This window comes from Odontomachus brunneus, unplaced genomic scaffold (genome assembly GCF_010583005.1).
Source record: "Odontomachus brunneus isolate Ranch 3 - 2012 unplaced genomic scaffold, Obru_v1 Obru_scaffold_042, whole genome shotgun sequence".
In the NCBI taxonomy this organism is placed as follows: Eukaryota; Metazoa; Arthropoda; class Insecta; order Hymenoptera; family Formicidae; genus Odontomachus; species Odontomachus brunneus.
In genome coordinates this window covers 934,781-953,783 of record NW_022639492.1, presented here as the reverse complement: position 1 = coordinate 953,783, position 19,003 = coordinate 934,781, and the positions used below count along the sequence as shown (strand labels likewise).

Here is a 19,003-nt window from a genome sequence, read left to right as displayed (position 1 = left end):
GGGGGGGGGGGGAGGCAGGGTGGATAAGTGTGGAGATGAAGCGCGGGGGATGAAAGCAAACGCGGCCGCGGGCGAAGGAAGGGAGAGCAATGAGCAGCGAGGGTGGCTACGCGCATCTCGCGCATGCTGTTTCGCCGAGGGTGACCGAGAGACAGGGATGAACCATGGGAGTTCACTGGGGTGAGAGGAGGAGGGACGGTCGCCCGTGTGTGTGGGCGTCTGTCTAGTCGCGGTGAACCGTGCCAGGTGAACAACGTGCTCTGCGACCCCACTTCTTCGTCTTGGCTCGACCCGACAGCGCGATATCTTCCCTTCGTTGGCCATCATCGACCGACGAAGAGACCGCGCCGTTTCCGATGATCCTGCGAACTGGGGTGGTGGAGTAAAAGTTAGGACTGAGGGCCTGCAGGATGACGAACGGTAAGCGAACCTCTCCCATTTTCGCGAGCGCGACCTGCGAATCTGAGCGGAGAATTGCGAGTGGAGAGATCGTGTTCTGACCGCGAGTGACGTTGAGGAAATTGCTTTTCCGTGGAGGGACGGCGGAGGACTGTGTCAGGCCGATGTGTCGAGGACGTTGATATCAGTAGGTCTGTCCTTTCGACGACAGTGTCCTTTCGTCGTTGCGTCGTTGTTGTGCAGCTTTTCCACCACGTCTAACGTCTGAAGTAACGATTTTCGCGAGTCCGATCAGCGAATCTGACGATATGAACGGAGGGATATCCTGTTTTGACCGCGAGTGACGTTGAGAGCGAAGAGGACGAGTTCTCCTCGACGGAGAAGCACGGAACGATGTGTGACATCGAGGATGCCGATGTCAGCAGCGGTTCCCGCGAAACTAACGGAAGAAAAATCGTAGCTTAATTGTCGTCTTCGCGTCTGTTTGTGGCGCAGAGATCCCAAAAGAGGCGCGCTCTTTGACGAAATCGAGAGAGCGTTGAGTGAACTCGCATTGCTCACAGATTTTCCATTGGCTGCTGTTGCGATTGAAATCGCGGCTGAATCACACGCGCATACGCAACGTACAAACGTGGCCGCAGGCTTTGTTCCTGCGGAGTTATCACTTTGCAAATGTAGGTTGTGTGTGCACGTATGACGTATGTATATTGATCGGCTCGTAAAGCAGCCGAAGGCATCGGTAGAATCAATGGCAATTGTGAGCGCTTAGTAATACGCAGATATAGCGTTCTCGCAAAAATAATCCGAGCCGACGTATCGCCGAGATCGTTGAAGGTTTGCTGGCCCAGCAAATTTTCTGCACTGAGAGAAAAGACTGGTAACTATAACAAACTGCATTTAGTTACAGAAATTCATTGAATCCTTAGTAACTAATACTAAATATGATAATAATTACCAAATATTTAATAGATCGGGAGTATGACGTAATTGCATTCACAGTAACATCAATTAAATAATTTAGTAATAGTTACTTAATGTTAAATATTTAATATGAAATATATTACAGTTATGAGCAGATATTTGATAATTGTTATGAAATTGTTATATCCCATGTAATAAAAAATTCAGTAGGTACGAGTTCTATTTTGTTAAAAGTATAAGTATGTTTTGTTGCAGCACAACGAAAAATTCATTCATTTGCAGCTATTACATCGTTTCAATATCTATTATTATAGATGGTTGATTGAACCAACCAAAAATTTTGTAACTATTACAAAATCGCTTATTTTGCTCAATAAGTTTTATTTACCAAATATATTCAATAAGTTTTATTTACCAAATATATTCTGGAAGCAAATAAATTTTACTTCTGTCAAATAAATAATTTATTTTACAGAACTAAATTAATTAATAAGTATTGCCATAGCTTTGGCCCGCTATATTTACGTCTATCATTTAGTAATAGTAACCAAATTTTGATAATATTTACTAAATTCTTCTCTCAGTGTGCTGGTCTAGCAAAATCTTTTCGTTATTATATGGATAGCAAAAAGATTTGCTAAGAATAACTAATCACTATTTGTTGGGTATAATTTGCTGAATCTACAAATCTACAAATTATTGCTATAACGAATATGCAACAGCAACGATTTTGCTAAAAGAGCAAAATTATTTTTCTCCGTATATGATATCAGCAATAGAAGCAACTTCTCTCGAGATCATTCAGGCGACTAGTCGGTCTCTTAATCCAAACTAATCCGTCTTTGTACGCACATGCAACAGTTGTCACGCGAGTCGCCGACTGCGCGAATTGCGTGTGAACACCGTGCGTGAACAAATTTATTTTTTCCAACGGAGACGGATTAATTACATAACGAGAGAATCGCGCTTCCTCGACGAGCGCCAACGACGATCGCTCGTCAATGCGCGCTTCCGCGACGAAAAAACAACTGTACGCACTCAGCTGCGATTACAGTAATTCCATGAAAAAGATACGATGTCATTCTTATTGAAATGTTATCGATGTCATCCTGATCTTGCAATCAAAATTTTTTATGTTTTTTTAGTGTCTACATTCTCTTAAAATGAATCAGTCAGTCACTGAAACAGTGAACATTGATTGCAATTGTAAGTATAGAATTGAAAGTGCTCAGTGCTATACTCATAACTAATATCAGTGACTATTCACTTTAAGAGAGTATATTTTCTTTTTATTTCAGAAGAAATAAGGCTTTATAGGCTATATTCTTGAGAGGCTATGCAGAGGATGAGTCGACAACTATTGCTACTTTGACGATATTTATATTTACGAAGCAAGAAACAAGAGTTTAAGATCTTCGAAGTTACTTCTCTGAGAAAAAAGTAACTATCATAAATAGCTTTGTTTCTAAATAAAATAGCCTCTCGAAAATCTGAAGATCACTTTTGTTTCTTACCTGAAGGACATTGAAGCAATAAGTGACAATAATTATCGACTTATCCTGTACAAAAGGACTCTACTGAACGTGAGATTATATTTTTTTTAGTATTTATTGCACGTATACACACACACACACACACACACTGAGGGAAAAATTACTTTAAAATCAACAAATATTTCTTTGCTGGATGCCATTAATATATTTATTTAAATCTAACAAATCTATTTACTTAAAAGTAAACAATATTTGATTTAAATAAAGAGAATTTAGATTTAAATAAATATGTTAATGGCATCCAACAAAGAAATATTTGTTGATTTCAAGGTAATTTTTCCCTCAGTATATATTAGCGAGCAGCTCACATGTTGTGTCAGAAGAGAAGATGTGTCGAGAAAGGAGCGAGACGATATGTTTTCATTTCTCGCGATAATTTCGCCGGACAATGTCGCTGTTTAAACGACTAATTTGGCGAATACGAATGCACAATGCACTCCTTGTCCCTGTAATAACTGTAATAACAAGAATGACGCACGCGAGGGATAAGAAATTATACCGTCGCGGTCCCCTCGCACGAAATTAGCATTCCGCGTAATGATAGCCATTAGCATTGTCCGCGAGAAACTCGCAGGTTTCATTACGCGAGTGAGTTACACTTTCTGTCGGGGTCGGGACGAATTTTCCGAGAACAATGGCCAATAAAGTGCGCGAAGTATCGGCACCGCTCGGAAAGGACATCTTTTCCCCGCTGCTCATCAATAATGAAACACACGTATCCATGTAATCTGGGTCTGCTGAATTAACACTCTCGGCTGAATTATTTCGACCACTTAGTTTCGTCTATAATGAGACCGTTCGCCATCTCTCAGACTCGCGCTAATAGCCGTTACTTACTACACTGAGAGAAAAAAATAGTTGGAATAACTATAATCTCACTATATTTTATAGTTCGTTTTGGCCTCAAACATATATTTATAGTTCATCTAAACATGAAGATATAGTAGAATGAACACAGATTTATAGTCACCATCTTATTACTCTATATATATGGTAAAGTACCTTTTGGGAATATAGTTACATGTACCTATATTTGCCAAATATTCCAATTGTATTGACTATATAAAATAGTTAATTTCTCTTACCATTCAATATTTGCCACCTTACTATATTTTTTATTTCAAATAATTGTAATTCTTGGTAAAAATTTTACACGGGTCAGTTATACTATACTTATATTGTAAATATTACAAATATTATGGTAACATTTACTATAAAAATTATATTCCTAACTATAATATTTTTACTATGCCATTATAGTTCCAAATATTTTTCTCTCAGTGTGAGAGAAAAATGTATGATATTTGGAAGTATAATAAGAATAGAATATTTGGAATATGTGAAGATATAAGAATATGATATTTGGAAATATAATAAGAAAGTATAGTAAGCAGATTATAGTTAGGAATATCTTTTTTATAGTAAATGTCACTATAATGTTTGTAATATTTACAATATAAGCATAGTATAACTGACTCATGTAAAACTTTTACCAAGAATTATAATTATTTGAAATAAAAAACATAGTAAGGTAGCAAATATTAAATGGTAAGAGAAATTAACTATTTTATATAGTCAATACAATTGGAATATTTGGAAAATATGGGTACATGTAACTATATTCCCAAAGCGTGCTTTACTATACATATAGAATAATAAGATGGTGACTATAAATGTGTGTTCATTCTGTTATATCTTCGTGTTTAGATGAACTATAAATATATGTTTGAAGCCAAAACGAACTATAAAATATAGTGAGATTATAGTTATTCCAACTATTTTTTTCTCTCAGTGCTTGAGACTTGCACCACATGAAATACTCAGATCTGAATGTGGAGTTAGACTTAAGCTTTTCTTATTTAAATCATATCAAGGTTACTACAGAAAATCAATTTTTAGATTCCCTGACTTTTTCATGTTTTCTAGACGACAGTGGAGAATTTTCCATGACCAACATATAATCTTCAATTTTGACATTTAGGAACAGGGATTACAGAAAAATTTATATTATTAAAAGCAATGCAAATTTAGTTTAGTAAGATAATATTCTTAACATATATTCTTGAAAATGCACATTCAGGCTAATAAAAACTATTAGAAAAAAGAATGTAGTTATGAGACGGAAAAGAACGATTGAATGAAGAAACGCTGAATAAAATATTAATGTTAATTATTTTGTTAACATCATGATGCATCGACTTGCATAGAAGTATACATATTCAATATAAACTAAGAAAATCTTATTTATTTTTTAAATAACATTTGAATTCCTATACTATACCTATAAACTCTTAACGTTAAAATTTAAAAAATTAACTTCCTAGTAAAAAAATAAAATCTTTAGTAACTCTAGATTCTTCTCTTATAACCCAGAGAGGGTTACCTTAATTTCAAAGAATTGTAAGGAAAGGTAAAAATTCCAGGTTATTTCATGGCAAATTTAAATTCCATAACTTTTCCCGGTTTTCCTGGTTTCCCAGGTCCGTAGCGACCCTGCATATAATATATGCGACTTGTAATCGCGATTCAGAGCCGAAGAGCTCCCATTCAACTCCAAATTCAAGTCTGAGTACCGTCTGAGTACACGTCGGAGACAACGTTCAAGTAACGATTAATACAGACTCCTCAATGCTCGAGTGACACTGACTCGACCGGGTCGTTCAATTATCTGACAAGAGAATAAAGTTGGGCCAAAGTCAGGCACTCCCTGACATTATCGCGACGACGTTGTACTACAAAAAGTCAACATTATCGGCGCCCTGCCGCGCCGGCGACAATTACAGCACACTCGACGACTGTCGATGTCGCCGTCTTTCGCTATCTGATGCCAAGTTTCGGTTGACACATGCTGTCCGATAATATTTGACTCTCCGTCCGTCTGACAAGCGATATAACTGGAAACTAGAGCGACCGAGTCGTCGTCCTCGCCGTGAAAATTCGAGCGACGTCGTTTAATTAGATCTTCACCTGTTCGCTTTTATTTCTTTCCTTCGATCGACTCTTTCTCTCTGGTCTCTAGTTCCAGTTCTCCAATTTAATTTAATTCCGTCACTCGGTTATATATCGAACTGCGACGACTATTGCAGAACACAGATATGTGATAATATATATTCTTGCAAGTGACTTATCTTCATTTAAGGAGACATTCTAGCGTGAAGACCCGTTTTCAAGGCGATCTTTGGGAATTAATTTTAAGCGAATGGTTAAACCTACGGAGTTAATGTTTTGTACTGATATTTATTCGTCTTTGAAGAAACATATTAAATTTTGTCAAAGCTTTTTATTCAAAATTGGAGAAAATACAAATGGACGAAACAGATCACGCCGTAATCGATCGTTTTCTATCGGGCGTGTTGATTGCCGCCATCCTCGTCATCTGAAATAAACGAATTTGCTTTTATTTTGTTCTTTATGAATACGGCTATCGCCCGAACTAGAATTAAATAATTTGAAGAAAAATTGACAAAATGGCGGCGCTTGAAAAATAGTAGGCTGATTTTTACTAAAAAATTCTAACTTTTTGCGGTCTGGAAAAATAGTAATTTTAAAAATATCAAAAAGATTCTAGTTCGGGCGATAGCCACATTCAGAAAGAACAAAATAAAAGCAAATTTGTTTATTCCAAATGATGAGAACGGCAGTAATCTACGACAATCAACGGCAATCAACGTATCGTTGAATTTCGTCAAGGCTTTTTATTCAAAATTGAAGGAAATACAAGTGGGCGAAACAGGTTACGCCGTCTTTCAAAGTATACCCGAAACGAACACGGTTAGAAGGTTAAAATTGGTTCCCAAAAATCGCTTTGAAAACGGGTCTTCGCACACTAGAATACCCTCTTAATGCTACGTAATCTCATTCGTAGTTTAACATTCGCAAAACGTCCTATCTTTATGCGTGCATTATTGCAGCAGACGACAGCGCGCAGGGGGATGCAACGACATGCGGGAATATTCTGGTGATACTGTCATGGATCATTGTGATCATCACGATGCCGTTCTCCCTGTTCGTCTGTTTCAAGGTGAGGTACTAACCGCGGCGAGAATTTATTGTGAACATCGACCGAGAACACATCATAACTCATCGGCTAACAGCCACGAGACTCGGCTTTTAACAAACACACTGAGAGAAAAATGTATGATACTTGGAACTATAATGGCATAGTAAAAAGATTATAGTTAGGAATATCATTTTCATAGTAAATGTCACCATAATGTTTGTAATATTTACAGTATAAGCATAGTATAATTGATGTAAAACTTTTACCAAGAATTATAATTATTTGAAATAAAAAGTATAGTAAGGTAGCAAATATTGAATGGTAAGAGAAATTAACTATTTTATATAGTCAATACAATTGGAATATTTGGCAAATAATAGGTACATGTAACTATATTCCCAAAGTGTGCTTTACTATACACATAGAGGAATAAAATGGTGACTATAAATCTGTGTTCATTCTGCTATATCATGTTTAGATGAACTACACTGAGAGAAAAGACTGGTAATTATAACAAACTGCATTTAGTTACAGAAATTCGTTGAATCCTTAGTAACTAATACTAAATATGATAATAATTACCAAATATTTAATAGATCGGGAGTATAACGTAATTGCATTTACAGTAACATGAATTAAATAAATGAATTAAATAATGTTAAATATTTAATATGAAATATATTACAGTTATGAACAGATATTTGATAATTGCTATGAAATTGTTATATCCTATGTAATAAAAAATTCAATAGGTACGAGTTCTATTTTGTTACCAGTATAAGTATGTTTTGTTGCAACACAACGAAAAATTCATTCATTTGCAGCTACTACATCATTTCAATATCTATTATTATAGATGGTTGGTTGAACCTACCAAAAATTTTGTAACTATTACAAAATCGCTTATTTTGCTCAACTATTCAATAAGTTTTATTTACCAAATATATTCTGGAAGCAAGTAAATTTTACTTCTGTCAAATAAATAATTTATTTTACAGAGCTAAATTAATTAATAAGTCCATAGCTTTGGCCCGCTATATTTACGTCTACCTTTTAGTAAGAGTAGCCAAATTTTGATAATATTTACTAAATCCTTCTCTCAGTGTATAAACATATGTTTGAGGCCGAAAGAAACTATAAAATATAGTGAGATTATAGTTATTCCAATTATGTTTTTCTCTCAGTGCAATGTTAGCCCGACGTAGCTATAGTTACGGGCGTTTATAAACTGTATCCGCACGGAACGACGCTGGCACAGTCGTTCTCTCGGTGACCTTATTGTCAGATCGCGGGTCATTGCGTGATATGCATCGGCGCATAAAGACCATCGCGCGCTCGTTCGTTAACACGCCATACCGGCTCGATGCTTCTCTTATCGGCGCGATCTCGCTCGCGTTATTTCACATTAAATAATTAATCCCGCGATGAACGCGGGAATATCGATCCGCGCGCCGCTCGTCGATCGTTCCCCCATGGGAATCGATCGATTTCTTTATCAGTCCACAATAAATTGTACACTGACGAGGAACATTCGCGAAGTGGGTGTCTCCGATTTCGATGAAACTTGGTATATTTATAGAGTGGTCAAAAATATCGGCAATGGCGCAGGTTTAAACTACCTCTCAAAGTTTCATGCCTTTTTTGCTATCTCTGTAACTATTGGAGATAGAAAAAAACTTTTTAGGCAAAAGTTATGCGGTTTTTTATAAAAAATAAAATGGGCTGAAAAGTTTTTTTCTATCTCCAATAGAAAACACTTATAGAGATAGCAAAAAGAGCATAAAACTTTGAGGGGTAGTTTCACCCCTTAAGCCTGAGCCATTGCCGATAAAAAAATATGGGTCTCTTATTTTTGGCCACTCTAAAAATATGCCAAGTTTCATCAAAATCGGAGACACACACTTCGCGAATGTTCCTTGTGAGAGAAAAGAATGCCTGAGAAGTGGAAAATATTTATTCGACGCAGGCACTAATAACGTGTTTGCTCTTGTGCTAATTGTAAGATATTTCTCAAACAAGAAAATTCATATTTTCTTAAAATCTTAGGAGAGAATGTCGAGCTCCAAAAAAATGTCGATAACGCGATTGTCATTAACACGATCTTTTTCGTGAAAGGCGTTCGCTGAAAACGTTGGTCCTCTTGAATTTGCAGGTCGTGCAAGAGTACGAGAGGGCTGTCATCTTTCGGCTGGGCCGTCTTTTGTCCGGCGGTGCCAAAGGCCCCGGTAAGATTCAAACGCGATGGACCATACGGGCGCGATTCCTTTAATTGGGCCACGCGAGGCGCACCGTCGCGTGAGAGAATTCTTTACACCGTTCGACTGTAAAATTCCGGATCGATAAAGCTGAATAATTCGGTTGATATTTATAACGGCCCTTTTACAGGCCGCTCTTTCTTCTCTTCCTTCGCTTTTCTCTCCTATCTTTCTCCTATTTTTTAATCGGAATGCAACTTGGATATTTTCGCATTATCGGGCCTTCGCGATTATAGCTGCAACAATGCCAAGTCCTGATGATACGCCTGTTCTCAGGGATCTTCTTCATCCTGCCGTGCGTGGACAATTATGCACGCGTCGACCTGCGGACGCGAACTTACGACGTGCCGCCGCAGGAGGTAACTCACGAGCGAACGAGAGTCGTTCATTTATGCGCACGTCGAGAGAAAAAGTGGTTGATCTAAATAAAATTATAGTTATTTTTGGCTCCAGCTATATTCTGACACAGGATTCTTCTAACACACATACAGGATTATTAATATTATAGTCGAATTTAAGGGAGATAAACACAGTGACGGCCGGAAAAAATAGCTCTTTTTAGCGAATTTTTTGTGACGCCCATAAAGCAGGTAGATAAATAAACGTTTTTGCATTCAATTAGTCATCTTTTGAACTGTTGAAAAATATTTTTCTATTTGATGAAATACATTTTTATTTTGCTATAAAATGTGTTTGTAGTAAACTCTGCAAGCTCCATCGGCCCTGCAGCTGGAGTCCTTAAAAGTCATCTGAAATAAAAAATCCAAGATTTTCTTATACACTGAGAAAAAATTTACTAAATTTCAAAAAACGTTTGTTTGGATAGTACTGTGAAGGTATTTGTTAAAATTAAGTAATTATTTTCTAAAATTAAAGGAACAAATTTATATTTAAAACTTCTTTATTTAATTTTAGAAAATAATTACTTAATTTTAACAAATACCTTCACAGTACTATCCAAACAAACGTTTTTTGAAATTTAGTAAATTTCTTTCTTAGTGTAGCATATAAATGTAATTTCAAGTTAAGCATACGAAAATTTTAATATTTTAATTATTCGCAAAATAGCGCACGTTTAAAAAAATGTTCAAAAATCGTCCAAAGAAAAATACCGTTTTTTGGGTGGAAATTGCAATCGTAAAAAAAATCCGTACGCTTAACTGAAACTACATTTATATACTTTAAGAAAATCTTGGGTTTTTTTTCAGATTAAACTTTTAAGGATTCCAAGTGCTTATTATAGACACATTTTATACCAAAATAAAAATGTATTTCATCAAATAGAAAAATATTTTTCAACAGTTCAAAAGATGACTAATTCAATGCAAAAACATTTATTTATCTACCTGCTTTATGGGCGTCACAAAAAATTCGCTAAAAAGAGTTATTTTTTTCAACCGTCATAATGTTTATCTTCCTTTAACTCTTTCGTGCCTCTGAGACATACATGTCCCACTTTCAAAAATCATTATAACTTTTAAACAAATAGTCCTATCGACTTTTACTATAACCTGTTTTAAAGATGAAGGTTCAAGCTACATATACAAATTGTCGCACATTTTAAAATATTATGTTTTCAATAAAATATAGTTATTTAAACTTTGCTAAAAATACAACTTTTAGGTAGTGAAAAATAACTTTTTATTATGTCGAAAATTCATTGAATTAATGCTAATTATATACTTAAAGTCTTATTAAAGTGTAAAAGAAATGCAAAAAGATTAAAACTTAATAATGAAAAATATTGTAATAATTTATATGTATGATCAAATTGTGCGCAACTCACAATTTATCTTTCAGACTTTCAAAATACTTTTATCGTTTTAAATATTTTAAATATTTTAAATATTTTAAATATTTTAAATATTTTAAATATTTTAAATATTTTAAATATTTTAAATATTTTAAATATTTTAAATATTTTAAATATTTTAAATATTTTAAATATTTTAAATATTTTAAATATTTTAAATATTTTAAATATTTTAAATATTTTAAATATTTTAAATATTTTAAATATTTTAAATATTTTAAATATTTTAAATATTTTAAATATTTTAAATATTTTAAATATTTTAAATATTTTAAATATTTTAAATATTTTAAATATTTTAAATATTTTAAATATTTTAAATATTTTAAATATTTTAAATATTTTAAATATTTTAAATATTTTAAATATTTTAAATATTTTAAATATTTTAAATATTTTAAATATTTTAAATATTTTAAATATTTTAAATATTTTAAATATTTTAAATATTTTAAATATTTTAAATATTTTAAATATTTTAAATATTTTAAATATTTTAAATATTTTAAATATTTTAAATATTTTAAATATTTTAAATATTTTAAATATTTTAAATATTTTAAATATTTTAAATATTTTAAATATTTTAGGTTGAAAATCTTTGTGTATATATATATATATATATATATATATATATATATATATATGGTTGTGTGCATATATTTTAATAAAAACAGTGTATATGTAGATAAATGATATTTATGACCGTATATGATGTATGAATAGACAATATACTCAGAAGTTCCTTGTAATAGTTATCCGAAATATATTATCTTGACTCGAGATTCTTACATTCGAATTATAATTAATATTCAAAAAAAAAACATAATTCAAACTTTTATTTTGAATATATCGATATTTCAGTATTTCACACCCACCATCTTGAATCCGCCATTTTGAATTTAAATTTTGATAATTGATTTGAAATCAGCGTCCCCAAAAACCTAAGAACCGTCTCCATATAAAACGCATCTTTCCTGGGAAAGCCGGAGGCACGAAAGGGTTAATAAGAAAATGATTTCCACGTAGTTTATAATAATTATTTCTTCATATAATTATATAGTTAGAGAAACATTTTTCTCTCAGTACACCGTGCGTGAATTATCAGTCGACAGACGAGCGTTAGAAGAGACGCTTCTAATTCACGACGCTCGTTTAGGTCCTGACGAAGGACAGCGTCACCGTGTCCGTCGACGCGGTGGTCTACTACCGCGTGAACAACGCGACCATCTCGATCGCGAATGTGGAGAACGCGCACCACAGCACGAGACTCTTGGCCCAGACCACCCTGAGGAACACCATGGGAACGCGACCGCTTCACGAGATACTGAGCGAGCGCGAGACGATCTCCGGAAACATGCAGGTGAGCGTCAAACTCGCGCCAAACGACCACGCGGAAGATTAGATTAGAAAATAAAATAAATATTGGAGCCTCGATATAATCCGTTAGAACTGATAAAAAACGTCACAAATCCGACATGGCCGGCGAGGTACAAGGAGTATTAAAAAATGAGGGGTATTAGAAAATTTATCTCGAGCGAGTCTAATTAGTTATGCAGCAATTTTGTCTTAATAAACTCGCGAGTGACATTTCCGATGCAGGCCTCCTTGGATGAAGCCACTGATACTTGGGGAATCAAGGTGGAACGCGTCGAGATGTGAGTACAGAGATCAATTGCTCGCATTGCATACAATTATGAGAAAAAAATTTACTAAATTTCAAAAAACGTTTGGGTACAACTGTGAATACATATTTGTTTAAATCAAAAGTTATAGGCTCTTGAGACTTTATTAAAGCAAACAAAGAATAAGGCAAATAAGAGCCAACTGTCGATCTTAATGACGAAAATCATAAATGAATAATTAATAATAAAAGCTTGTGATACATTTATTTAAATACAAAAATTCAGACTTTTTTAAATTAAATGATTATTTGATTATTTTATTAAATAGTATATTTACTTTATTTAATACTTACTTTATTAAATTTTATTAAATAAAAGTAGCGCGACGACTGTAGGGTTAAATTAAGAAATTATTTTCTAAAATCAAAGAAAGAAATTTATATTTAAAACTTCTTTCTTTAATTTATTTAATTTTATTAAATAAGGAAGTTTTAAATATAAATTTCTTTCTTTGATTTTAGAAAATAATTACTTAATTTAACCCTACAGTCGTCGCGCTACTTTTCGAACACGAGTCAACGTATGGGATCTTAAGAAATTCCAATATAAAAAATTATTTTATATCTTTTATGTTGAGAACTTAAATATTTTCTTTGTTTAATTAAGTTTTTAGGTTCATGTAAAATATAAGAAAAGACTATTTTAGATATAATATCCTCTTAAAGACTCCATGCGACGACTATAGGGTTAAACAAGTATGTTCACAGTTGTATTCAAACAAACGTTTTTTGAAATTTAAGGTAAACGTCCTAGTGATTGAATGTGTACTGATAATTGAATTATTGATAACTAATAATATACTTGTGTTTATTAAGATGCTTATCAATAAATGAAACAAAATCACAAAGTAACTAAATATTTCTTTTCATTTATTATATTGTTCTGTATATTGAAAAGCATTTCAACAAAGAAAAATACAAAACCATACACTGAGAGAAAAAAATAGTTGGAATAACTATAATCTCACTATATTTTATAGTTCGTTTTGGCCTCAAACATATATTTATAGTTCATCTAAACATAAAGATGTAGTAGAATGAACACAGATTTATAGTCACCATCTTATTACTCTATATATATGGTAAAGTACCTTTTGAGAATATAGTTACATGTACCTATATTTGCCAAATATTCCAATTGTATTGACTATATAAAATAGTTAATTTCTCTTACCATTCAATATTTGCCACCTTACCATATTTTTTATTTCAAATAATTATAATTCTTGGTAAAAATTTTACACGGGTCAGTTATACTATACTTATATTGTAAATATTACAAATATTATGGTAACATTTACTATAAAAATTATATTCCTAACTATAATATTTTTACTATGCCATTATAGTTCCAAATATCATACATTTTTCTCTCAGTGTATGTCAATCATTGGGATATATATGTTCGACCACTGGGACGTTTACCTTAGTAAATTTTTTTCTCAATGCATGCGTAATCGTTAGGAAGAAGGCAGAAAATCGAGTCGAATTTTTCTATCGACTCAATATACGCGCAATTACGTGAGAAATCTATTTGCGCGACGTTTACAGCAAGGACGTACGATTGCCCGTTCAACTGCAGAGAGCCATGGCAGCGGAAGCTGAAGCTGCACGTGAAGCACGCGCTAAAGTAAGAAATCGATGAAATGAAATGAATTTTAGTCGTTTCTATGACAAAACTAGAGAGCTTCGTACAATTATTACGATAATTTCGCCCAGGTAATCGCCGCGGAGGGTGAACAGAAGGCCAGCAGGGCTCTGAGAGAGGCGTCAGAGGTGATTGGCGACTCGCCCGCTGCCTTGCAGCTTCGTTACTTGCAGGTAAAGATCCATTCAGCATCAATGAATCACTGAACGTCTCACGATTCGGCTCTTTTGCATGGCTCTCGCACTTCGTGTATCTCATATACTGTTAGGAAAGCTTTTAAAAATAATAACCTTTTGAAAGTAAATTTAAGAATTTGATATTAAAATTAATAAGTGAAAATTTTCATAACATTAGGATTATTAGTTATAAATTAGCTATAATATTTCATATTTCTTATGAAATCTAATATTTTCTATTTTATATTCCATATTTTTTTTTATTAAATTCCATATTAAATTATAAAATATTATAACACGTTAAGATACACGGAAAAAAAAGATTTGGTTGAATTAACCAAATATCTGGTCGAATATAAACGATCCAGAAATTTCGATTGAAGTAACCCGAATTCTGTTTATGTTAACAAGATTTTTGGTAGATTAACCAAACATATCAGATTATTCAACCAGAGAGGAAAAGATATGTCTATTAAATAACTAGACATGTTTGGTTAGTCTACCAAAAATCTTGTTAACTTAAACAGAATTCGGGTTACTTCAATCGGAATTTCTGGATCGTTCATATTCGACCAGATATTTGGTTAATTCAACCAGATCTTTTTTTTCCGTGTGTTATAATAATTTTTCTAATATATCATAAATACGAGACTGTTTCGGTCACGTGGCCTGAAAGATTCAGCTTGCAAAGCTGGCCTTTACCGAGATTTTCACGGAGCTATCCAAAAATCTCTTCATCGGTTCTCCTTTATGCTATCGCAGAAGTTGTGCATCGCTATATTGTGATTTTAATCGCTGATTATGATTTTTTATAACTATGTGTTATTGAATATAACATTGATTTTACTATTATTTTTTATAACACAGTTATGTGAAAAAACTTCACATCCCAGTTATTAAATTTAATACGAAGTTTTCTAAATGCACTTCTCGTTTTGCCAACCTTAGACGCTGAACACGATATCGGCGGAGAAGAATTCCACCATCGTATTCCCGCTGCCGATCGACATGCTGACTTACTTCATGAAGGCTTTGCCGAAAGAATAATCGCGCTCAGGAGCGTCGCGGGATTAATAATTAGGAACAAAACGACAGTTCCCCCCACCCTCCCCCCCGGAGTTCACGGGAGGCAAGGGGTTTCGTTTCGGCAAATCATCCGTATAATATCTGACACGCTTGTGTATACATCTGAAAACGACAGAGAGTTGCCAATATTCGACCAATCTCAACGACCATTTTCGATTCGCCAGGCTATACGTATAATTATATAAAATCGTATGAAGGCAATTGCACGAGGAAACTGTGTGTGACGTGCGTACGTTTTCACGTTAAGATGGACTCGGGGCCGCACAGCATAGACTGAAACGTATTTTTGGAAAATCTTACAAAGTTATTTTACGCGTTTACGTGCTGTAAAGTATAACATATGTTTACAGCATATGTACATAGAACTGAGAACGGCGTTGTGTAACGTTCGTAATGAATTGAATCATAGTTTCGCGCAGTGAGACGGTTATACTGTCTTCGAGGCGCGGCGATACTTTTACTTGCGTGCAGAGGTATATGATATACACGTATATATTTGTACACTTGATTAAAAAAAAGGAAATCAAATGGCGAAGAGGAATGTACGGCAGAGAGAGAGAGAGAGAGAGAGAGAGGAAGAGTCGATTACCAAGCCGCTTTACATTAGATCTCGCACTGCCACTAATGCCAGACTTATACAAAGGGCGATCGATTTCACGATAGGTTAACGTTACTCACGCGGATAATCGGTCACACAATAAGTGAGCAAAAATTTCTTCAGCACAATGACGATTTGATTAATGTTAAGGGAAGCGGTTCTCTCCACGGTGTCAGGATCGCGAATGCACGACGAGACTTATTATCGACGAATAACGGCTGGAGAAGAGAAGAAGAGATGAGAAAAAGCATCTAATTTCTCGCCTATCTTCGCCACGGTACTAAATTACATCTTACGTCGGATTAGAGGCAAGCGATTCAGCAAGTTTATCAGTCCAGCGTATTCCTCGAGCCTTTAAGGATAATTAATTTTATATGTCACGCACTCTATACGTGTGAAACGTTTGTATTTTAGCGGCCTGCGACAATTGTTTGGTCCAACATCGGCAACTCCTGCTAGCAATATACTCATAAATTGTTCACTCGATCACTGATATATTTGCGCTTTGGCATCCCTACGACCTATCTCGTAAAAAGGAAGATTGTATTATACGTACATACGTATGTATGGACGATCTCGGGTAAGTCTACAGTATTATTTCCTTCGTAAAGTGCGAAATCGTGAAAGTGAAGGAGCAACACCTATTTGCTAGAGATACACGGAGAAAAATAATTGACTGGCCCAGTAAATTTTCTGCTGGTTCTAGCAAAATCTTTTCGTTATTATATGAACAGCAAAAGGATTTGCTAAAAGTACACTAAAAACTGATGTGTTAAATTTAACACATTTCATGTGTCACAAATCGTCCACTCTCATTTATGTGTAAATTTCATATAAAACAAATGTATTGAAAAGTAACACACATAATATGGAAAAAATTAACACAAGAATTTAACACTTGAATACCTTCAGAAATCACAGATTGTGTTAAATTGACATATTTAATATGTCAGACATAGATTATGTCAATTTGACACTTTCATTTCATCAAAACCATAGATTAATACTTCTTTCATGTTAAAGTAACGTTTTATTTTAGTTAATTTAACATTATACATATGTCAATTTAAAAACTGTGATTCCTGACGGTAAGTCAGGATTTGTTTTATTTATGTAGTTAGTCCATAGGTCTTTTTACACAAAACGAAAAAAACTTATAGATGCCCAAAATTAATTAAGAAACAGTTTCTATTTTCTACTAGATGATTTTAATTTCCAAAACCGGTATTCAAATTAAATTCTTGTGTTAATTTTTTACATATTATGCGTGTTATTTTTTACCACATTTGTTTTGTGTTAAATTTACACATAAATGATGACAGAGTGGATGATTTGGGACACATGAAATGTTAAATTTAACACAGTTTTTACAATGTATTTGCTGGATATAATTTGCAGAATTTACAAATTATTTTGTTATAAAAACCACGATGGATATATACAAGCAGTTGCAGTTTTGCTCCGATAGCAAATAAATTTGCTAAGGATTATTTTGCATCAATAGCAAATTAACATAATTCTTACGACAAATACACTCAACAAATTTTTTTTCTATCCTGGCAACGAAACTACTTCTGCTCTAATAACGAGTAATTTGTAAAATTAGTTACGTCAACTAAATTCTTTTGATGTCATTACGAATATGCAGTAGCAACGACGATTTTGCTAAAGAACAAAATTATTTTTCTCTGTGTACAATAACGTTGAATCATCGAAAGACACACGGAAAAAAATAATTTCTTTATTAATCTTACTGATTGATTGCTTTATTAATCTTGCTTTATTAATCTTGCTGATTATTAAAAATAATCAGCAGCAAACTAATTTGCTACATATGGACAGTTAAATATAATTCGCTGTATTAGTTACTTTTTTGCTGCAAGAACCTATTTTCTTGCTATGATAACAAGAAAATCTACTCCTAGCAAGAAAAATGGTTAAAGTGGCAAATTTGCTATGGACAATTAAACAATTAATTTACTGCTTTAGTTATTTTTTTGTTGCAGGAGCAGATTTCGTTGTTATCATAGCAAGGAAATTGGCTCCTGCAGTAAAGAAAAAGTGGCTAATACAGTTTAAATTACGTTTTAAGTCGTCCATATGTAGCAGATCTTTTTTTTCTGTGTACGTGTGCTACGTCAGCGTGTTAATACTTTCCACGCTCGAATCCATTACACGAGGGGGAACAAAACAGGTTTTCGTATTATAAATGTATATTAACGTTAGCTGTTTAAAAGACAGAGGCTAATTATACTGTGAGTGTAAATGACGCGAGAAATATCCGCGGTGTTTTAAGAGACTTATAACGAAAATTCATTGTAACTGTGATGGTTATTAGGCTTCATAGAATGAGATCGGATTCACTTGTCTCCGTATCGAGACGAGTCGTTCTCTGCTCGCTTCTCAACACAGCGAGATGTTACATCCGATTCGCATTTTCGAATAGAATTTCGATCCGTAATGTATGTAAAGTAATCATGAAAAAGAAAGAGAGAAAGAGAGAGAGAGAAAAGATAGTAATATCGGAAAAAAAGTTTGGTCGGTTTAACCAAATTTCTGTGGTGAGTAACGGACGAACCAGAAATTCCGATTGAAGTTATTAGAGTTCAGTCTGAATTATCAAAATGTCTGGCAAATTTTAACAGAATTCTGGTAACTTCAATTGGAATTTCGTCTTTCACCACACAGTTGATTAATCCGAACAAATCCTTTCTTCCGTGCTGAACGTGATGAACAAGAGTAAGCGTCTGTAATCTGTGGTTTTAACATTGTTTCCGTCTTCTGATGACTACGTATACATATATATATATATATATATATATATATATATATATATATATATATATATATATATATATATATATATCTAT

The 19,003-nt window shown here is 33.7% G+C and overlaps 2 protein-coding genes across 11 annotated transcripts in view; one reads left to right on the top strand and one right to left on the bottom strand.

Annotated features, from left to right (window-relative positions):
* Window positions 1-16,619, top strand: part of LOC116844581 (band 7 protein AGAP004871) — a 23,545-nt gene extending 6,926 nt beyond the window's left edge. For 3 of the 8 annotated variants that reach the window (XM_032816313.1, XM_032816306.1, XM_032816305.1), the window contains exons 3-10: window positions 6,785-6,894; window positions 9,026-9,098; window positions 9,405-9,487; window positions 12,101-12,304; window positions 12,544-12,599; window positions 14,177-14,255; window positions 14,345-14,446; window positions 15,398-16,619. In XM_032816313.1, coding sequence (XP_032672204.1) covers window positions 6,785-6,894; window positions 9,026-9,098; window positions 9,405-9,487; window positions 12,101-12,304; window positions 12,544-12,599; window positions 14,177-14,255; window positions 14,345-14,446; window positions 15,398-15,496 — 806 coding nt within the window. In that variant the 3' untranslated portion in view covers window positions 15,497-16,619. Of the gene's footprint in view, window positions 1-50; window positions 421-6,784; window positions 6,895-9,025; window positions 9,099-9,404; window positions 9,488-12,100; window positions 12,305-12,543; window positions 12,600-14,176; window positions 14,256-14,344; window positions 14,447-15,397 lie in introns of those variants that run through there. The other 5 variants (XM_032816307.1, XM_032816310.1, XM_032816308.1 and 2 more) reach the window with 3 other exon arrangements.
* LOC116844580 overlaps window positions 1-19,003 on the bottom strand; it is a 46,205-nt gene that overhangs the window by 22,210 nt on the left and 4,992 nt on the right. The window contains exon 9 of one of the 3 annotated variants that reach the window (XR_004378102.1): window positions 8,540-9,877. The exons of the other annotated variants lie outside the window; for them this stretch is intronic. The gene's annotated coding sequence lies outside the window, so the exon portion shown is untranslated. Of the gene's footprint in view, window positions 1-8,539; window positions 9,878-19,003 lie in introns of those variants that run through there. 3 annotated transcript variants of the gene reach the window in all.